The 18,216-nt window shown below is 38.4% G+C and overlaps 1 protein-coding gene across 7 annotated transcripts in view; it reads left to right on the forward strand.

Moving 5' to 3' along the window:
- Window positions 1-18,216, forward strand: part of TNRC6B (trinucleotide repeat containing adaptor 6B) — a 60,262-nt gene that overhangs the window by 14,159 nt on the left and 27,887 nt on the right. For 4 of the 7 annotated variants that reach the window (XM_040595781.1, XM_040595782.1, XM_040595784.1 and 1 more), the window contains exons 5-12: window positions 453-611; window positions 3,785-3,963; window positions 5,127-5,201; window positions 6,469-6,514; window positions 13,107-13,255; window positions 14,447-14,617; window positions 16,862-16,987; window positions 18,036-18,167. In XM_040595781.1, the coding sequence (XP_040451715.1) occupies window positions 453-611; window positions 3,785-3,963; window positions 5,127-5,201; window positions 6,469-6,514; window positions 13,107-13,255; window positions 14,447-14,617; window positions 16,862-16,987; window positions 18,036-18,167 (1,037 nt within the window). The remainder of the gene's footprint in view (window positions 1-452; window positions 612-3,784; window positions 3,964-5,126; window positions 5,202-6,468; window positions 6,515-13,106; window positions 13,256-14,446; window positions 14,618-16,861; window positions 16,988-18,035; window positions 18,168-18,216) is intronic. The other 3 variants (XM_040595785.1, XM_040595788.1, XM_040595787.1) reach the window with 2 other exon arrangements.

Consider the following 18,216-nt stretch of genomic DNA (forward strand, 5'->3'; position numbering starts at 1 on the left):
ATAAGGACAAGAAAAAGTTCCATTGCCTGAAAATATATTAAGACACCATCTTATGTAGTCTCTTCTGTGACTCAAACATGCTTTAAAGAATACTGTTCTGTTTTAATATGTACTTATTATGTCCTTATTCTTCCATATATGAAAAACATGAGTTAATCTTGTGCTTTTAGTCACAAAAGTTTACCAGGCAGGAGGACAGCATTAGATGTGGGGTTTAACCTGGGAGAAGAATATTACTCATCATAGCATTCTCTTCCTTTTCATCCCTGGAAATCAGTGCCCAATCTAAGTTTGATGTGAACAGTTGTGAATTCTGTTGTACCCATGCGACTGAGAATCTAAAGTCCACAACAGAAAGAAAGAAGCAGTAGATTAATGATGTGGTGCTGCACTGCAGTAAATAGTTCATTATCTAAATGGTCTGTAACGAAAACTCTTTCTCTTTTGTGCAGTCTGGAGCAAAAGCACTCCACCTGCTCCAGATAATGGTACGTCCGCCTGGGGTGAGCCAAATGAAACCAGTCCCGGGTGGGGTGAAGTAGATGATACGGGAGCATCGACAACAGGCTGGGGGAATGCACCTTCCAACGCCCCGAATGCCATGAAATCCAGTGAGTATAGGCCAGATACAGTTTCTTTGCAATGGCCCTGGAGATTTGTAGCATTTGGCCTTTTGATATAGGTCACCTGTGGAGGAATTGTTGTCTGAGGCCTAGAAGCAATGTTGAATATCATTTAAGATTTTGATGGCTGACTGATTAAGTGCTTAAAAATTACTGGACCTTTGTCTTTTCAGGTAATCAAAAATTTCTTAGTTAAGCAATTAAATGGGCAGCTCTGATTTGTGGAAGTGTTGAAACATTAGAGTATCTGAGTGAGGAAGTGTCTCTTCTTCAAAATCTCTTCTCTGGCTGCCCACTTGTTACTTAGCATATGAATTTGTTACATGATAAATGAGTTTTCCTGATCATATCAGAAAAAGGAATGCACAGTACAGACAGATTTCACTGTGGAGGCCATCACTTGGTAATCTATGGTTTGGTAACGCTACTTGCCTTTGAATGGATTACTTTTTATTTATTTTTATTATTATTTTTTTTATTTATTGTATGAGTGTAGAAAATAGTAACTCTTAAGAAATTCATTTGTGATTGAACCTGAACAGGTGGCTATGTTCTGGATGTTACCTGCCTACAGATGAGTTCTTTGTGAAGGAGATGTTGAAATCTTTTAAAAATTTACTTTGAAGTTAAAGTTTTGCTGTATTAGTAGTTTTATTTTGTTGGAAGTTATTCCTGCAGATGTAAGGAAAATATAACAAACAAAAGCAATCACCTGCTGTTACAACATAGCAATGTTACAGCCAAAGCCAATAATATTTGGATATGGAGTTTGCAGTGGAAATTAGGGATAATATATGACTATTACTGAACTTGACTGATGATGCCCACTGTAAAACTGTTTCCAGTTACAAGTTGCTTTTGCAACATGTAGTGGTTCAGAGTGAAATGTTCTGTACAGATTGGATGCTGTTGGGTCATTATCCCTTCCTCTCACCCCAATTAAATAGTTCTGCCATTTATGAAATAAAACTTGGAAAAAAGCATTGCTTCCTTAGCGTTAATATTATAGCACCCTTTCAGGGATGGCTATAGTGTTTTCTGCACATGCCACACAAAGTTGGCACTCTTCTTTCCTCTGTAAAAAAGCCACCTTGATATATGACCAATATAAGAGCCTCTGTAATGCCAGTGATCCATTGCAAATTCTATGGATTTGTTAATAGTTAAGATAGTCTTTAAAGACTCTGCATGGTCACCTGCTTCTCCTAACTGGTTTGCGTGTGTGATGTAACCAAAGAGCTGCAGCGTATGTGTACTCCTTTGTATGCAAGCCATCCCCAGCTCAATAGGAGCAAAATATAGGGGAGTTTCTCCATGACAACTGTTGCCGTTTGGGGTGTAGTAGGTCACCGGTGTTAAGAGCTGAGATCTTAATTTGCCAGTGTTCTGTGACTGCTCTCAACTCCTTTCTGATTGGCACCCAGAAGGAATGAAGAGGAAAGCTACGTTATACAGTGGAGTAAGGGGAGATATTTAATGTCTTGGATAAATTGAAAGAAGAAAAAGCCTGCAAAGGCATAATTTATGGTTGAAGGTAAGGACAGGAAGCAGACTAGCAAAAGTTGCAAAAGAAAATAAATTTGGAGACAAAGGAAGGAAGCATAGATCATTACCCACCTATCTAAAAAAAAATATATATGGACTTACATAGTTTTACTCTCTGGCAGAAGTAGGAATAAATTCAGTTTTCTGTAACATCATTTTGTTTTTATCCTGAAATTTTCCTTTGCTTATTATAGCTGTCTGTGCTTCCTCACACAACAAATGCAGAAAATGAAGCAGGAATCCTACAGACACGTAATCGTGTAATCTTTACACCACTGTCTAGGTTCAAGTTCAGGAATCTCAGACCTGAGAGCTGTCAATGCAGAAAAATAATCTATGGTCATGTAGTTAAAAACAACAGGATCATAGTACTATATTTAAACACCATGTACGGAAATAAATTAAAGCTGCAGGGACTACCCCATATATGACATTTCCAGATTAAGTTCTTGACTCTGCAGTTGTCGTCTGTAAACGTAGCCTTTTTCTGTGTAAGTAGCATTATTAAAGGGTCAAGAAGTAGATTTTTACGCTTGGACCAGTATGTTTCCTCAGCAGCCCTCAATTTTGGTATGTGAATATACTTGAAAGTCATGTTTCCTGTGAAGTATCTGAGTTGTTATTTACGATGGATTTTCAGGTAGCTCTTAAACTGCTATGAAATGCTGCTGTGCTTATTTTTGGCAGGATCAAGGTAGAGTTCCCCTTGATGGACTAATTACAGTTCCTGACTTCTATATTCAGATTTTCTGCTATGTGTGTTAATATCCTTATCCCTGATTTCCACAGTCAAACCCCAGACAACTGAAGGATTGGTTACAAAAAAGTTGATGATGAAAAATTTTTAAAAGGAGATAAATGCTCAGGGAGTAAGTATGCAGAATGAAGAGTTGCAGCAGGAAGGAGAACAGTTGGACAGTGGACAGGATGAGGATTTGGGCTCTTGCCTTGTCAGTAGAGGTTAGGAATTCTATGTGGCCTGAAAGTGCTAGAGAGTATCAGCAAGGAAAGAAGCCAAGAGGGAAAAATCCTTAGCCTGAACTGATATGATGAAATAGTTGCAGTCTGTACTTAAATAGCACTGCTAATAAGTTTTTTTTTTAGTTAAGAACAGAGATTGAAGTAGAGGGTTGTGTTTTTTTCACATTAAACTACTTCTGGTGTTACATGTACCTGTACTTCCTGTACATGTACATGGTGTACATGTCCTGTCCTTCAGATTCTACTTCGTTGTGGTTCCTTAAAAATTTGTTTCTGTAAATTTGTGAAAGTTTAGTGCAAGGGAAGTGTTAAGGTTTTGAAGGAAGAGAGGAAATAACCGATAAGCCACCTGAACCAGCGTCTTCAGCAGACTTGGTTTTAAATGCCTTTGAAGTTTTCCATTTACGCTAGAAGATAATGGGTTGGCTTTTAAAGAAATCCAAATGCAGCTGTATTTGTGTAACAGAAAAGGTCCCTATGGTTATTAGATCTTTTAAGGATTTGACATTGCTTTAAAATAGTTGCGACACATGACATGCTAACATGGCACCGAATCTCTTGGGCTTTGGAATTGCACCAGCTGCCATGGTATTGTAGACTGCTTTTGAGCTTTTCTTTCCACACACCCCCCAAAGGTTCTAAATCTATGCAAGATGGCTGGGGAGAGAGTGATGGGCCAGTGACAGGAACGCGTCATTCCAGCTGGGAAGAGGAGGAGGAGGGAGGAGTCTGGAACACAGCAGGCTCTCAGGGAAGCAGTTCCTCCCACAACTCAACAAGCTGGGGGCAAGGAGGAAAGAAAACACAAATGAAGGTAAAAATGCTTGAATTATTCACAGTTACTGTGTTGTCTGAAAGCGGTGTGACTGATACATTAGAGTATTATAATAATTCTTCTTCTGAAAAGGTATTACAGAATTCAGCTAGAAAGGTGCCTGTTACAACACTGTAAAAAATGTGAGGTTTCTGAATTTGTTTTAATGTATTATACTTGTTGTGACTAATAAATCTGCCAGTAAGTGTCAAATTCTTTTGGTATGTAAGCTGCAGAGCCATTACTAAATGAAACTGAGCAGTAAGTATCCCAAGGCCACTAGTGCTCTTGTTGACACATCTTTCTGTGTTAAGCTGCTGTTGTTCTTCCGTAGCCTGCTGAAGTTTGGATTCCACAGTCCCTTTGGCACATGCACTTTTTATTTCTACTGACTGTTGGATTGAGGTCTGACTCAGTGTTTGTTGTTATTGACCTTCGGCCTCAAACAGGAGCAGGAGTTAAATTGCTTTCTCAGGCTTGTTTGAGTTAAAGATCTCTAGTACAGTAACACTTGGTACTGTACTAATATTAGAAGGACTATGTTTTGTCTACTTTTAATCCAGTAAGTAGGGCAAACACAAAAGACGAGTGGCAGCTTCCTAGGATGTGGAAATACTGTTGTGATACGGTTTTGCAAGGAATAACTTTCTTCTTACTTAAAGCTCGTTTTATTTTAACCATCAAAGCAGCTGTCAAGAAAACTTTCCTTTCTGTTGAACTGTGTTCAGTTTTGGTTTTGGTCCCCTGTAAATTACAGTAAGGCCAAATGGAGAGCCAGGTCAGCCCAGTGCCCATGTAAGGGAAACCATACTAAAGGGAGACAAGGAAGAAATCTACTTCTGTATTTGGTGAATTAAGGAATGTATTAAACTGTAACAGAGGGGGAAAAAACCAAATAACATTCACAAAGCTTTCCAGATTCCAAAAAGAAGCTGAAGCTGTGATGAACAGCAAGTGTCCATCCAGTTTGGCATACCTAATAATGAACAGTTTTATGAGAGAGAATATTTGGTAAATGCTTTCAACCACGCAAAAACTTAATTTGTTCAGAAGATTAATCTATCTGATATCCAGGACTTTCATTTGACACTGGTGCATCTCAAGGATAAAACAGAAGTTAAGAGGTCGCTTAAAAATATTCTTGTCTTTTTTTCCCTCTTCAGTGCGCATTAAAAGGAGGAAATAGTGATTCGTGGATGAACCCTTTATCCAAACAGTTTTCAAATATGGGCTTGCTAGTAAGTAATTTCTTTAAAAAATATAAAATCTAACTTTGTAAGAAAGCAGTAAGCTTTAAATAAGTCAAAAGATCAGCTGTTTCACAATGTATAACTAATCACCTGCATTTACTATGCTGGCATATTGGTAACAATACCTTTAATAGCTGGGTATTTAGCACTTTCTTGCTCGTTAGACTGGCCTCTCCGGAAAAAAACCAGAATCTACATTGACTTTATGACAGTTGTTGTTCTGAGATTGCAATTTCCTTTCAGGTAATAGGTTTTGGGGTTTTTGTTGGGTTTTTTCCTGATTTTTATAACGTGCTGTTTAGAGCACTCAAGGTAGAGGCCTCAGCCCCTGGCTGTAGTGTCAGACACCCATGATTAGTCCAAAGCTATTAATTCTGAATCTCAGCTGCCTATCAGAAAAGGAGATTTACAGTCCTGTGTCTGTCTTGGCTATTTATATTTTAAATACTGTGCAGCAGGGTTTTTTTAGAACAAAAAGAACTCACTATTAATTGGTACTTAAAGATTGATTGGTAAAATGAATATATAAATGGCACATCCTGGAGAGAAAAGACAGATCTGCAGGTAAGTACCTTAAAAATAGTTACATATAAAATTTTTTTAAGAACTGACATCCTCATTTGTACAATATTTTGCTGAATATTGTGCCAACTGTCACCCTGTGAAGCAGCAATAGTATGTAATGCAGGCTAGTGAAAGATAATAATGCAGAGATTCTCTGAGGCTGCACAGTCACTGACATGACTAGGGTTAGTTTGTAATGTCTGTTGGCTCTCAAGCTCAAATTCAGTCTTCTAGTCCATAGGTGCTTCTGAAAGCTATGGGAACACCCTGTCCCAGACTGCCAACTAAAGAATAACTTGGCAGCATGTTTTGAGATTTGATGACTTGACAGGTCATGAGGATGAGCTATCATTTTGGCCTCTATTTTCAGTGTTTCATCTCTTGACCACTGGAACATGAGGACAGAGGTTTATTTCACAGAGCAGCTGTCTATCCATCTCTGTCTGTCACATCTTCATGTGTCTGGTTTCATAGGGGTAAACGCCACACACAGCATTAGGGGGTCAAGGTGAGGTGTATCTAGGGTGAGATCTGGAATCCTTTTGTTTTTATTTTAGTTGAAAATAAAACTTCCATTGGCACAAGCCTGTCTGTCCTTCATTCCACCTTTAGCCATCAAGGACTGCTTTCAGAAATATTCCTTAGCATTTCATGTAAGTCAGAACTGAATTATTTATTATTTTTTTTCCAGAGTCAAACTGAGGACATTCCGGGCAGTAAGATGGACTTGTCTGTAGGTGCGTATAATTTAAACACATTTTGAAATAGAAGATCATGTGTAGTATTTTTATGTGGGTGACATGCTGTGCTTTGGAAAGGTTTGATCCTTACTTTGAGCATTCCTCATAACAGAAGGATAGGGTTATAGCATCAGATACCTGAACTGTAGGCTTTGAATAGTTATGCAACTGATGCTGGTATGCAAGATTGGGAAGTATGCTTGTACAGAAGGGTGATAACACTTGGCGAAGGAACATCCTATAAGACTGTCTTGATCCATGTGGTTTGCCTTCATTGCTACTGTTTCAAGAAAATGAAGGTACCTTTTTCATTTGGTGGAAGAGGACTGTTTTAGCTCTTGGCGGTAGGACATCCCAATTACCACAGCTCCCTGGAGGTGATGTGAGGGAAAAGAATTATCTTCTATCGTTTATTTTTTCAGTTGCTTACCTCAGGCTATTACAAGTTAGTGCTCAGTAGAACTAGATTTTTCACTCTTGATAGCCTCACCACAAATAGTACACAGCTTAAGTGGGATGGGTTATGTGGAAAACACTGTCCTAAAATAAGAGTTGGAATTGACCACTTGGATTAAGCTCATTTAATCACTTTTGAATTTGTCATTACTTTCTTCTTTGGGAAACTAAGTAGGTGAACTCTTACAGAAATTCTGTTTTATCTTGAAATCAAATGTAGTTTTGCATTCCGTTACTCTCCAAATTGTCTCTGAATATTCACTATCATGGTACTGCAATATAAATACCACTGGTTTCTGAAATCTTCTGCATTTGAGATGGTTTCCCTACAAGATTCCTAAGGTAGATATTAAAAAAGGGTTGATCCAAATCTGCAGTTCAGACTGTTTACTTATTTGTTATCAAACCTTTGAAGGCTTAGTAAGGCTAAAAACTTGTACAGGATAGTCTTTGTTACTTACAAAGGGGAAGACGGTTTTGTTCCTATTCTAGGGGGTTGACTTCTTTTCAGTTTTTGATTCTTCAAAATCTACAGAAGCAGTAAGGTCATCTCATATCCCAAGCTATGAAGACAGATCTTCTTGTCCACTTAAAGGACATTGCTGCTGTACCCAACAATAATTTTGGAGAGAGGTGTTCATCCTGTTTCTGTAACTGTCAGGAATGTCACAGGGGCCTCAGATTCCTCCCAGTTACAATGTCAAAAAACAGAGGTCTGTAATTTTTTTCTCCAAAGGATGTCAATGTAGCAGTAGTAGTCTCAGCTCTCATCTAGAACAGAGAATTTCCTGTGTAGACGAGGTATGGTGTTTGGGCTCCAGAGAAGTGTCTATGTAGTGGCTCTCTGAAAGGGGTGCCTGTGTCACTGCAAATTAAGTTTGCTATGAAGGTGTGGACACCACTGATTCTGAATCTCATCCACAGTATGACTGTTGTGCAGTAACTGCTTTACCTTTTTCATGTTTAAAAGCATTCTGGTACCAAGCTGCTTATTTTCAGCTACTTCTGCATAATAGCAAAAGTTTCTGCCTCAGCTGAGATGGATGCACACAGACACAAAACGCTATGCTGAAAGGACAGAAAGGACTTGGTAAGAAGGGTTGCTGGAGGAATTGATTATTATTCTGGTGGTCCTAAACTTCCTGTGGGAGGCTGTCAGTTGGGTTAATTATTCATGATCTATGGTGGTATCTCTGAAGAACCACCTGCCAGAGTAGTTCTGTGTTGGGTCTATGACTGACTGTGTGCCAAGCATTAAGTAATCTTATTTTCCAGCATTATGTATAACTACAGTTTGGTGCATTGGATCCTGTTGTTGTGGCAACTTTTGGTTTGTTTCATTGTCTGATTTTTATTTATTCATCAAAACATCAAATACTGACAGTAAGGAAGGACACAGTAGCAGGAACTGTTTGTTCAGCTCTGATAAATACCATCTTCAGTTTTTACAAATGTCAGCAGAGTCTGATGTGCTCCCCCAGCCCCAGAAAGCAATCAAGTAGTAGATAGCTGCTTTCTTCTGTCTGCTGTCCTAGTGATACAATAGCCATATGATTGAAACTCAACCTATACGTGGGAGCTTCTGGTAGCAGTGGAAAACTAGATAGCACAAGTTCAAATGCTGCAAATGCAAGCAGTGTAAATATTCATTATCGATTTGAATAATAGATTTTAGGGACTACAGGAGGCTGTTCTTGTGAAACTGGCCATTGTGATATATGCAGTTTCTGTGCCACTCAGATTCTGCCATACCTTTTCTGTGCCTTTCGAGTGTTGTCCATCAAATTATTCTAGTATTATGCCTTGCAAGAAGTCTACTTTGATGTTGACCCTTTTTGCACCAGAGCTGACACCAGCTTTAGTACCTCATCTGCCACTGTTTTAGCATCGTGTGATGCTGTAGTCGGGATTTTCCCAACCAAAAAGCTGCTTTTATTTGGAATATCCATTCATCTTTGTTGGCACCAAAGGCAGAGTGATAGTCAAGACTTACTTGCATCTAATAGCGGCTCGAGTTTTGGTAGCTCAATGCAATATGAATAGCTGCAGTGTGTCTCAGCTTAGAATCCATTGCATTCTTAAAATGTGTATCATACTTCATACAGGATTAAGTATTTAATTTTTCCCAAAATTGCTTTCTTCCTCTGAATAGTTAAGGGTCCCAATAAGAGATGTTAAAATGTGCATTTATATAGTATAACACAGTTTTGGGGAAGGTAACAGCATTGTTGTATCTCTCCACTTTGGCATAGAATTCAGACTGATTGTATCAGGGTTCTCTAAAGATCTTCTAGATGGAGATAAGTTGTCTTCTTGGATGTTCAGTTCTCATCTGCCTTCAGATGCTGCTGTTAAAAAAGAACAGATCGAAGTATACACAAACAAAGAGGATGGCAGCCTGGATTATGCTGATTATAGCACTCTTAATTATCTTCAAATTAAGCTTTTGGATCCTTTAGAACTTTGTGTTGTCAAGGACCTTAAAGCCATCAGACCTGAGGAAAGATGGCTGACACCCAGAATATCTGGTGAAATGGTGCAGAAAGGTTGCATATGTAGTCTTGATGGGTTGCACTTAAGTTTAGCATGCGCATTAATTGTGGCATCCTTGATCCTAGATCAAGGCATTCGTTAGAGTTTGTGTTCCATTTCAAAGACTAAGAACGTAACAGAGCTTCCTGAGGTTTTTCTGTTAGTTCTCTGCTTAGCAGTTTTGCTCTTGTTGCTTACGGCAGTTGCTTGTGGAAATCTGTAAGCTGTCTTGCTCAACCTGTATCTACTGCTAAATTTCCAAAGTTGGACTTAGTTATGTGATAGGCTTGTTCTTCAACTGGTTTTCAGTCAAGGTAACAACATACCAGGTTTTCCTAGTTAGATAACTACCAGAATGGTATTTTCCCAGTTCATGGATAAACGTGCATTGATCTCAGAGTTAAGTCTATGATTGGAGACCACACATATCAAAGAAAAGTTTGGCTTTGGTATGCACAGAGCACCTCGGCTCTGATTGTCATGCACTGTAAAATAGGTCCAGTTGTCAGTAAGTAATTCTTACAATGTTGATGTCAATCTCCTTGTTTGAAAAATGTGTTACTTTTGTTGCAAGGTGCTGACCAAGACAGAAAAGAGATGGATCAATAGCATGCCTGAGGCAGATTTACTTCCTCTTTTTTTTTTTTTTTTTTTTTTTCTATCAAATACTTTTGGTAGGTGGCTTGTTTTACTTTGAAAACAGCATACAACTTTGTTTTCCGTTGCAGTCTCTCCTAATATATAAGTCCCGAGGCATGAAGTTTGCTACAGTAAGTAGGTTGTCAGACTTAATATTGTCTTTTTCTTCCATTTGACCACCACCTTTGTTGTCTTTTTTTTTTTTTTTTTTTAATGTATTAGTTGCACCCTCTGCAGAAATTAGTTGCACCCTCTGCAGAACACTGCATTCTCAAATAACCTGTAAAGGCTGGGAAATTAATTTCCAATTTCTATTGATTCAAGTGCAATTCATGCTGCTGTCTTGTAAATATGTTACAAAGCCACAACCTGATTGAGCATTCAGGTGGAACACCTCACTATCTAAGCGCATGTCGTTGCTCAGTAGGCTTGGATGATGTAAATTTATGGTAAAGGTGTAAAACCAGTATCTTTAAATGTTTTTGGTTTTGTGGTCAAGCAGAAAACATGTTGCAAAAGGATTTTTTCCCCATTTGGATGTATGTATTTTCACCACGTTGAGTCTCTTGTTTGCAAATGTTTAAGGTAACTTTGCTCAACAGCAGTTTCTGTCTCCTCTCTCCCAGTACAGGATCACATACAAAATTTTGTATGAAATTCAGGGTTTTTTTCTTTTAAGCTGCATGGTGGTGGAGATCTACTTAATAGAGGGTTTTACCTCACTAGGGTGTGTGTATGTCATCTTCCAAGCTCTTACTTCATTTTGCATTTTTCATGGTGTTTCTCACAGCTGTTAATAGTGGGAAAAATCCATGGACTGATTGGGGTGTCTTCTTTCATGAAGATGGTTGGACTTTTAACCTGATCTGCATTTCTGCATGTAGAGGATGTGGGGCTTTCTATTTATTCATGCACAAGTTGTTCTGGCCTACTGCAGAGGGTAAAATTCGAAGTTTTCAGATTTTAATAGTTGTCTTTGTTACTATGTGAGGTAAAGCTAGTAGTCTTCAGCCACCTGTATTAGGTATAGCTTTTGTTGTCAAGTGCAAAAGACACTCACTTGACAGGTTTCAAGATTGCATTAGAATTTATTTATCCCATTCATAGAAAATTCTATCATCTGTCTTAGCAAGGCCTTGTTTATATTGAAATTAAAGCAGCTGCCTCAGCACTAAGTGGCATGCATATCTATGCTTGAAGCCTTTAAAGGTGCTATTTAATGCTGTACATGTTATTTAACAGGCTGTTTTACAAGGCATCATTCAGTAATGTTTGAGGAGTTGATTGGTCCGTCAGGATAACTGAAGAGACAAAAGGGTGTTTCTTCAGCTTAGTCATCTAAGGTTGGCATTGACCCAATTTCATTTCAGATATGATGCAACTCTGTCTTGCTTTCAGTTTCTTTTCAAGCAGCTAACGGACAGGGCTTCCTGTCTGGAATTGAAGCCTTTTGGTAGAGTGTATTGCTGGCATTGTGTGTAGTGGTTAGATGTAGGTATTGACAGGATTGAGATGTATGTGACGTTTTATGTGACTGCTTTTGCAGAGCCAGTTCTAGCTTTTTAGGATATGTTAGAAAGGGATGAGCTCATTCAGGTCAGTGTGACTGCAGTTACAAGCCAAGATATGTATGTTATTTGTCAAGTGTTTTTGTGATAAACGATGTTGAAGGCAACTGAGAAGATGAAGCTGGATCAACTTCGAAAGCTGTGCCAGCAAGAAAACCCCATGTAATTAGTGGTTGATTTCATAAGTTCTTGGCAATAACATACCTTTGAATATTAATAGTTTGTGATTGGACATTAAGAAGCAATGCTGGCTTTGAGAATCTTTTTTGAGGAACAGATAAGTATTTTTAAGGTATCTGGGTGATTAGCTGTGCCCCATTTGCTAAAGACGTAAATGTTTTGTCAGTGGTAGGTTAGGATATCTATCACCAACTTCCTTTGGAAGAGTCATAGATTTTAACTGTGGTGACAGGTTTTTTAAACTGTTCTTGGAAAGGCTCTCTGTGTTACTAAACAAAATTATTTAAAACTAAAAATACTAGTAGAGCTCATTTCTATCACATTGTCCATGTTTTAAAATTATGATGTTTTCCAAGTGCTTCAACATAACAACATGTATCTGATAATTTACAGGTGCCAAATATGACCAAAAAAATTGTTCTTTGGCAGCAGTTCATTGTGTAAGGTAGAAAACTTCTTCAGTCAGCACTTGGCTGATGATAAGCTTGTAGAGAAAGATGATGTCTTGTTCACTGTGTATGCTACGTTTTGATCTTCTGTTATTAACGTATCTTCCTCGCATTCCACCAGATTACTCACTAAACAAAGGTAGGAGACTGTAGGGGATGTTGGAAAAGCATCTCTGTTACTGGTTGTATAATCATTGCATACAGGCTGAGGGGGAGATTGGTTGCCTGTCTGGAAGTTGGGCTGTACCACGTGGTCTGTGGTGGTGAAAAATTCACGTGGCTGTAGGAGACTTGTGATCAAATCGTGTGTGTGGTTTTGCAGTTTGAGAATTCTTTTGTCAATGCCAGACCTGGTGAAGGCTAAGCAGAATATATGGAGACCTGAAATAGTGGTGTCTATATAGATACTGAATACCAGTAAGTAACAGTATGAGTTTTGGAAGACATTGGGCATTTTGTACGAATGAATATCAGTAGTTGAACAGCGCTGCTGCAGAAGTGCATACGTTTATATCTGTACATAAATTCTGAGAAATCTTTCACATTAAACTCTCTAAATGAAATTGGCTTTCCCAGTCTTCAAAATGAAACTGCCTACTTTCATTTTTCGGCACTTCTAATAGCAAATGTAGCTATGCTATATTAGAAGACAGATCTAATTTAAACCCTTACCTTAAAGATACTTTCTTTGGCTGTAAACCTGCTGTCAGGAAACATGGTAGAGATTATTTGCACTAATGTAGTCATCTTTCCTCTATTTTACAGGTGGTCTCCCAGATAAGAAGTTTGATGTAGATAAACGAGCCATGAATCTCGGGGATTTTAATGACATGATGAGAAAGGATCGGTCTGGGTTCCGTCCACCTAATTCCAAAGACATGGGAACCACAGATAGTGGGCCTTATTTTGAGAAGGTGAGAGAAATATCCTTAGATAAATTAATATCAGCCTCTATGTTCGAGGTCCCAGTTTTTACCCTACTCCTTTGGAAGTACTAAAAATTTGGTAACCTTGGACAAACTCAATAATAAAAGGTGTGTGGGAGTTATGTTTGTAGAATGAATGTGTATAAAAAAAGAGGTGGCAGATGCACATAGACAAACTAAATTACCTGGGGAGAATGAGGCTTTTGGTTTTAGAGCAGACTGCTTTTAATATGGACAGTAAGAAATTCTTTTGTTTTTCTTGGAAGAGTAAACTACTGGTAACAATTAAATTCATTATAGGTTTCATCACAGTGATTCTTTTGGCTACTGACTACAATCATCTACTGTTTAAAAAAAAATTGGTTTAGTTTTAAGTAAACATAAGTAATCACAGTCTTCCAAATTTTTTCTGCTTTTACGTCTGTTGTTTATTGGAAACACCCTTTCTAAATTCTTCAACCCCTTATGCTGTATGTCCATGTGCTGTAAGCTTCTGTATGACATCTGTTCTCTGTGACATCTGTTGTATGTTATGGTAGTGTTTCTTTCATATTCTTGCCTATTTTAAGTAGAAGTTTTCACTGTCACTATCAATCATTAATCACTTCACATTATGAATTGGAGAGTGTCCAATAGGTTCAGAATGCTTTAAGGTTTTTATTTTTAACACAGCTTAAGTTTATCACATGTAAAATGAAAAAGAAACTTGTTTTTCAAATTCTGAAGGTGTGTTACTGTCAAATAATTATTTCTAACTTCTCCATTTTGGTATAACAGGCCAAAACCCAGTTTTGTTAACTCCCTCTGGTGGCGTAATTAATCATTACCACTAGCAGAGCTAATGCATTCCTAACAAATTATGTTCATAGGTTTGTGCTAACATTAGGAATTCATTCAAGATTTGTTTGTTTCTGTAGTGGTAATGGCCACTGTCACAAACAAATCTCATGAGAGTTCAAAATGTATTTTTAAAAAGAAACTTTTAGGAATTGATTGATTATCTCCTTGGACCAAAATCTTTAATTGTCAAGTGATCATTTGAGTCAGAAATTTTGTCCTTGTAATTGCTATTACAAATTAACTTTGCTTCTTCCTAGTCACTCACCGTCCCTCTTTCTCTCCTCTTACGTTCTGTTGCTTCACTAACCAACTCCTGCTGTTGGCTAACTGCTGCTTCAGCTGACTTTGCCTTTCTCCAATCAAGATGGGTGCCTTGGGGATGAGGCTCCCTGCTCTCCCTTCTCCCCTTCTCCCAGCTACAAGCTGTCTCCCTCTGGTTCCACACTATCCAACGTCGGCCTTGGGGCAATCGGCTCAGGGCTCAGTCCCCAAAACTTCGCTGCTAGACAAGTAAGCAGGCCACCTTATAAGATGCATTGTTATAAAGCTGCAACCTGGGCTTAATCCTGGTTAGTTGGTTGCTTGCATTTGTTTTTCTACTAAATAAATTAATATTGTTAATGGAAATTTCAGCTATTATCAGGCCACTGAGAATCAATCCACTTTGGCTTCTAAGATCAAAATGTATTCTGTCTGGTTTTCTTGGCCTCTTCCTTCCTGAATCACAGTGCAGCAGCAGACAGATGTGCTTTTCAGAAGTCATGAAATTAGTGGCAGCCTTTATATTGTAATCGGTGTTTTAAAACTCAGAGGCTGCTGATTTGCCCCACCACCCGTCAACAGTGAATTTTTCCAGACTCCACCTGATGACCTTCTATGTAGAAATGTGCCTTTAAAAAATTGCAATCGTTTTGCATTGTGCTTGTTCCCTTCTCCCTTCCCCACAGCTCAAAGAAAGGAGCTTCAGAAGCTCTTGAAGGAGCAGTATTTTTGTTCTGTATATGGGGGAATAGTGGGGAAGAAATTAAGTGGTTAACTGCAGTTTGGAAGAATTTCTGACCCCATTAGGTTTTTTGTTAATGCTTGATGAAAATGTTGCAGGAATACTAGGAAACAAAAGACCAGATCCTAAGTATTGCAGCTGGACTGGCTGATGTAGTCACATGCCTAACATGACAGTGTTTCTTTGTGTTGTCTTTCTGTTTATATGTGGCACAACTGGTGTTGAACATCAGATTAAGTCCAAAATTTGAAGGCATGTTCTTGGGTTTGGTGTGCAGAACTCTGTTCAGCTTTAGGGAGGGTTGAAAGCGTAGGTGCAGCTTCAAGCCTGTCACATTTTAATGTGTAGTTGACCCCAGACAGTTCTTTACAGAATATATACTCTTGTCTTTGGGGGTTTTTGTTTATCCTCCTACATGCTTAGTATGATACCTTGAGTTGCTTCTGAAAGAGAAGATACGTGAAGGAAGTAAAATGTGATGCAGGTGAATTAGGCAATCCATAATGCTGCCAGTATAGCAGAAGGAAGAGAGACTTCTGATTCAGCAAAAGGGTAGTGGAAGATGCACGCTTATGGTGGAAGGGAGGCGAAGTTTATGAAATCCTAGTATATAAGGGAAGGGAAGGTTTTTGAGAAGGCCTGCACAATCTCAGTTTGGAAGAATCATGAATTTATGTTGGGTACAGCAGTGCTGGCATGGAGAGGGGTAACAGAGAATGATGGCTGAGGGATGGAAAATGTATTGGTTTAGAACCCCAGGTATCTGAGGATCATAAACATCCTGATACACAGCAGGAGGTGGGAAGTTCTAAGGGTCTTGAAAATGAAAGGACAGAAGCATGGCACATAAGGACCTTCTAAGAGTACGAGCTTCAGCTTTTAGAAGAAACAGCATGCAAATGTTAGTGTAGGTCACTGTCCACAACATTTCCTGTGGCTTTTCTTGAAAGATTTTACAAATAAAGACAGTCTGCTCAGAGACTGTAATAGTGAAACAAATCACAAATTTTCTTTGGTCTTTTTCATGCAGTAGGGTTTATTACAGAATTTGCTTATAAAACAGTAAATACTTCTCATTAAAAAAACCTCAAACAGCAAGTATTCTTGTGTTAGAAAATAAATAACTGGGAGGAAAAAAACACCAAAACCTTTTTTCTCACTTGAAAGTTTTCTTCCTCTTCAGTTTAGTTAAAAAGGGAAAAGAAACACATCCCAATCCAGAATGCTTAAGTTTTCATATCAGAAGGAAATTTTTTAATAAAATTTTAGAATTCTAACTTCAGTTAGTGAAAGGCCTGCAGAGGAAGTAATAGGCTTATGAGTGATATCTCAACAACCTACTCAGAAAAAGTACCTGACTTTGCTAAAATGATGACCCAAAACTCTTGATACAGTCTTGCCATACTTCTAAGCCAGTAGAATGTTTTTTTTGAGTGTGGTGTTTGTATTCCCGAGTTTCCATTTCCCAACACATAAAGAGCAAAATGTAAAACATCAGCTTTGTCATGTACTTTGAAATGTGGGTAAACATGACTCTTCGATGTAGAGGAGAAAGAACCTGCGTCTTGAAAATGTAGCACGGCAGTTTTAACCCAGGTAGAATACTACTGATATAGGGCAAATATTTTAGTAATTTTAAGGGTACTCTGTTTAAGTCAGCACTTGCCTCATTGTTATTGATATGCAGTTAATAGCATAGAAATCCATTATCCTGAAAGATTCATCTTCTCACTACTGCTTTAATTTTATAGGGTGGCAATCATGGTTTGTTTGGAAACAGCACAGCACAATCGAGGGGCATGCACACACCAGTGCAGCCACTAAATCCTTCCCCCAATATCCGGGCGCAAGTGCCTCCCCAATTTCTTTCTCCCCAGGTAAGGAATTTATAGTAACTGGTTACTTGTAAAAGCAGAGCTACAGCCTTCAGAGCACGTTGTTGAGGCTACTTATACATCTATCTTAGTCTGGAATTGATGTTAAGAAATTGAAAACTTAGATAAGGTAAATTATAATTTGCAGTTGAAAGTGCTTAAAGCTCAGTACAGAAGGATTAGCCTTCTTTCTTATTCCAAGACAGCTGATGGTAAATGTTCACTACCAGTATTTTTAAACCTAAAAGTGGATTCAGGAATCCTGTGTCTTACATAGGCGTGTGCAAAGTATTCTGAAAACAATAGAAAAAAATGAAATCTGGAAGTTTTTCTGAAGTATGGCAGGTTGCTTCATGCTTTTTCAAGTGGTCTAGTCCTGTACTTCTTGGCCCCCTGAAAGAGAGGATGAAGGGCTACACATTGCATTTACATTGCAGAGCTCTTAAGACCTCAGGGTCTCCAAATGCACAAGTTTACATTTCGCTTTGGACTTGGTGAAGACTTGTGGAGATTCTCTTGAATTCTACTTGTGTAACTCTCAAGTAATGCAGGGAGAAATGGGAGGATTCTTCTCCACCTACTCCTGTCTTTTACTGTAGCTTATTCAGCATACAAAGAGATTAACTCTTTCTGTGAAGTACTGTTTCTTTGCTCCAGTGACTGCCTGAATGCCTTTCTTTTCCCTTGTCAAGCAGTACATTTTTGTAACGTGATAGTGCAGTACTGTGATTACTGGTTAGCTGCATATATATCAGCATTTTAATTTAGTGCCATCTCTAGCAACCAGTTGGTTGGGGGAGGAACCTTTGTGTGTGTGTGTCTGCATCTGCACATGTAATACTGTATACTGTCAATCAAATGAGGTATTCACTCTGCTTAAGTCATAGATTGTGCATGTTTAAATGTGATGTGTTAATAAATCTGTAATGTCTTTCCCACAACACCATTAAAAATTGGTGTCATACCTATTCTTTTATAGAAACACTACTACTTCATCATCTTTTCTCATAGCAGTGCATTTCTTGAGGATATGTAACTGGTTTCCATGCAGGTTTCGGCCTCCATGCTCAAACAGTTTCCCAACAGTGGTTTGAATCCTGGTCTTTTCAATATGGGTCCCCAGCTTTCTCCACAACAGATTGCCATGCTGAGCCAGCTTCCACAGATTCCCCAGTTTCAATTAGTAAGTAGCTAGTAATCTTGTGGGGTAGACTGTTTACAAATTGTCTGCT

Source organism: Falco naumanni, chromosome 5 (assembly GCF_017639655.2).
Source record: "Falco naumanni isolate bFalNau1 chromosome 5, bFalNau1.pat, whole genome shotgun sequence".
Classification (NCBI taxonomy): domain Eukaryota; kingdom Metazoa; phylum Chordata; class Aves; order Falconiformes; family Falconidae; genus Falco; species Falco naumanni.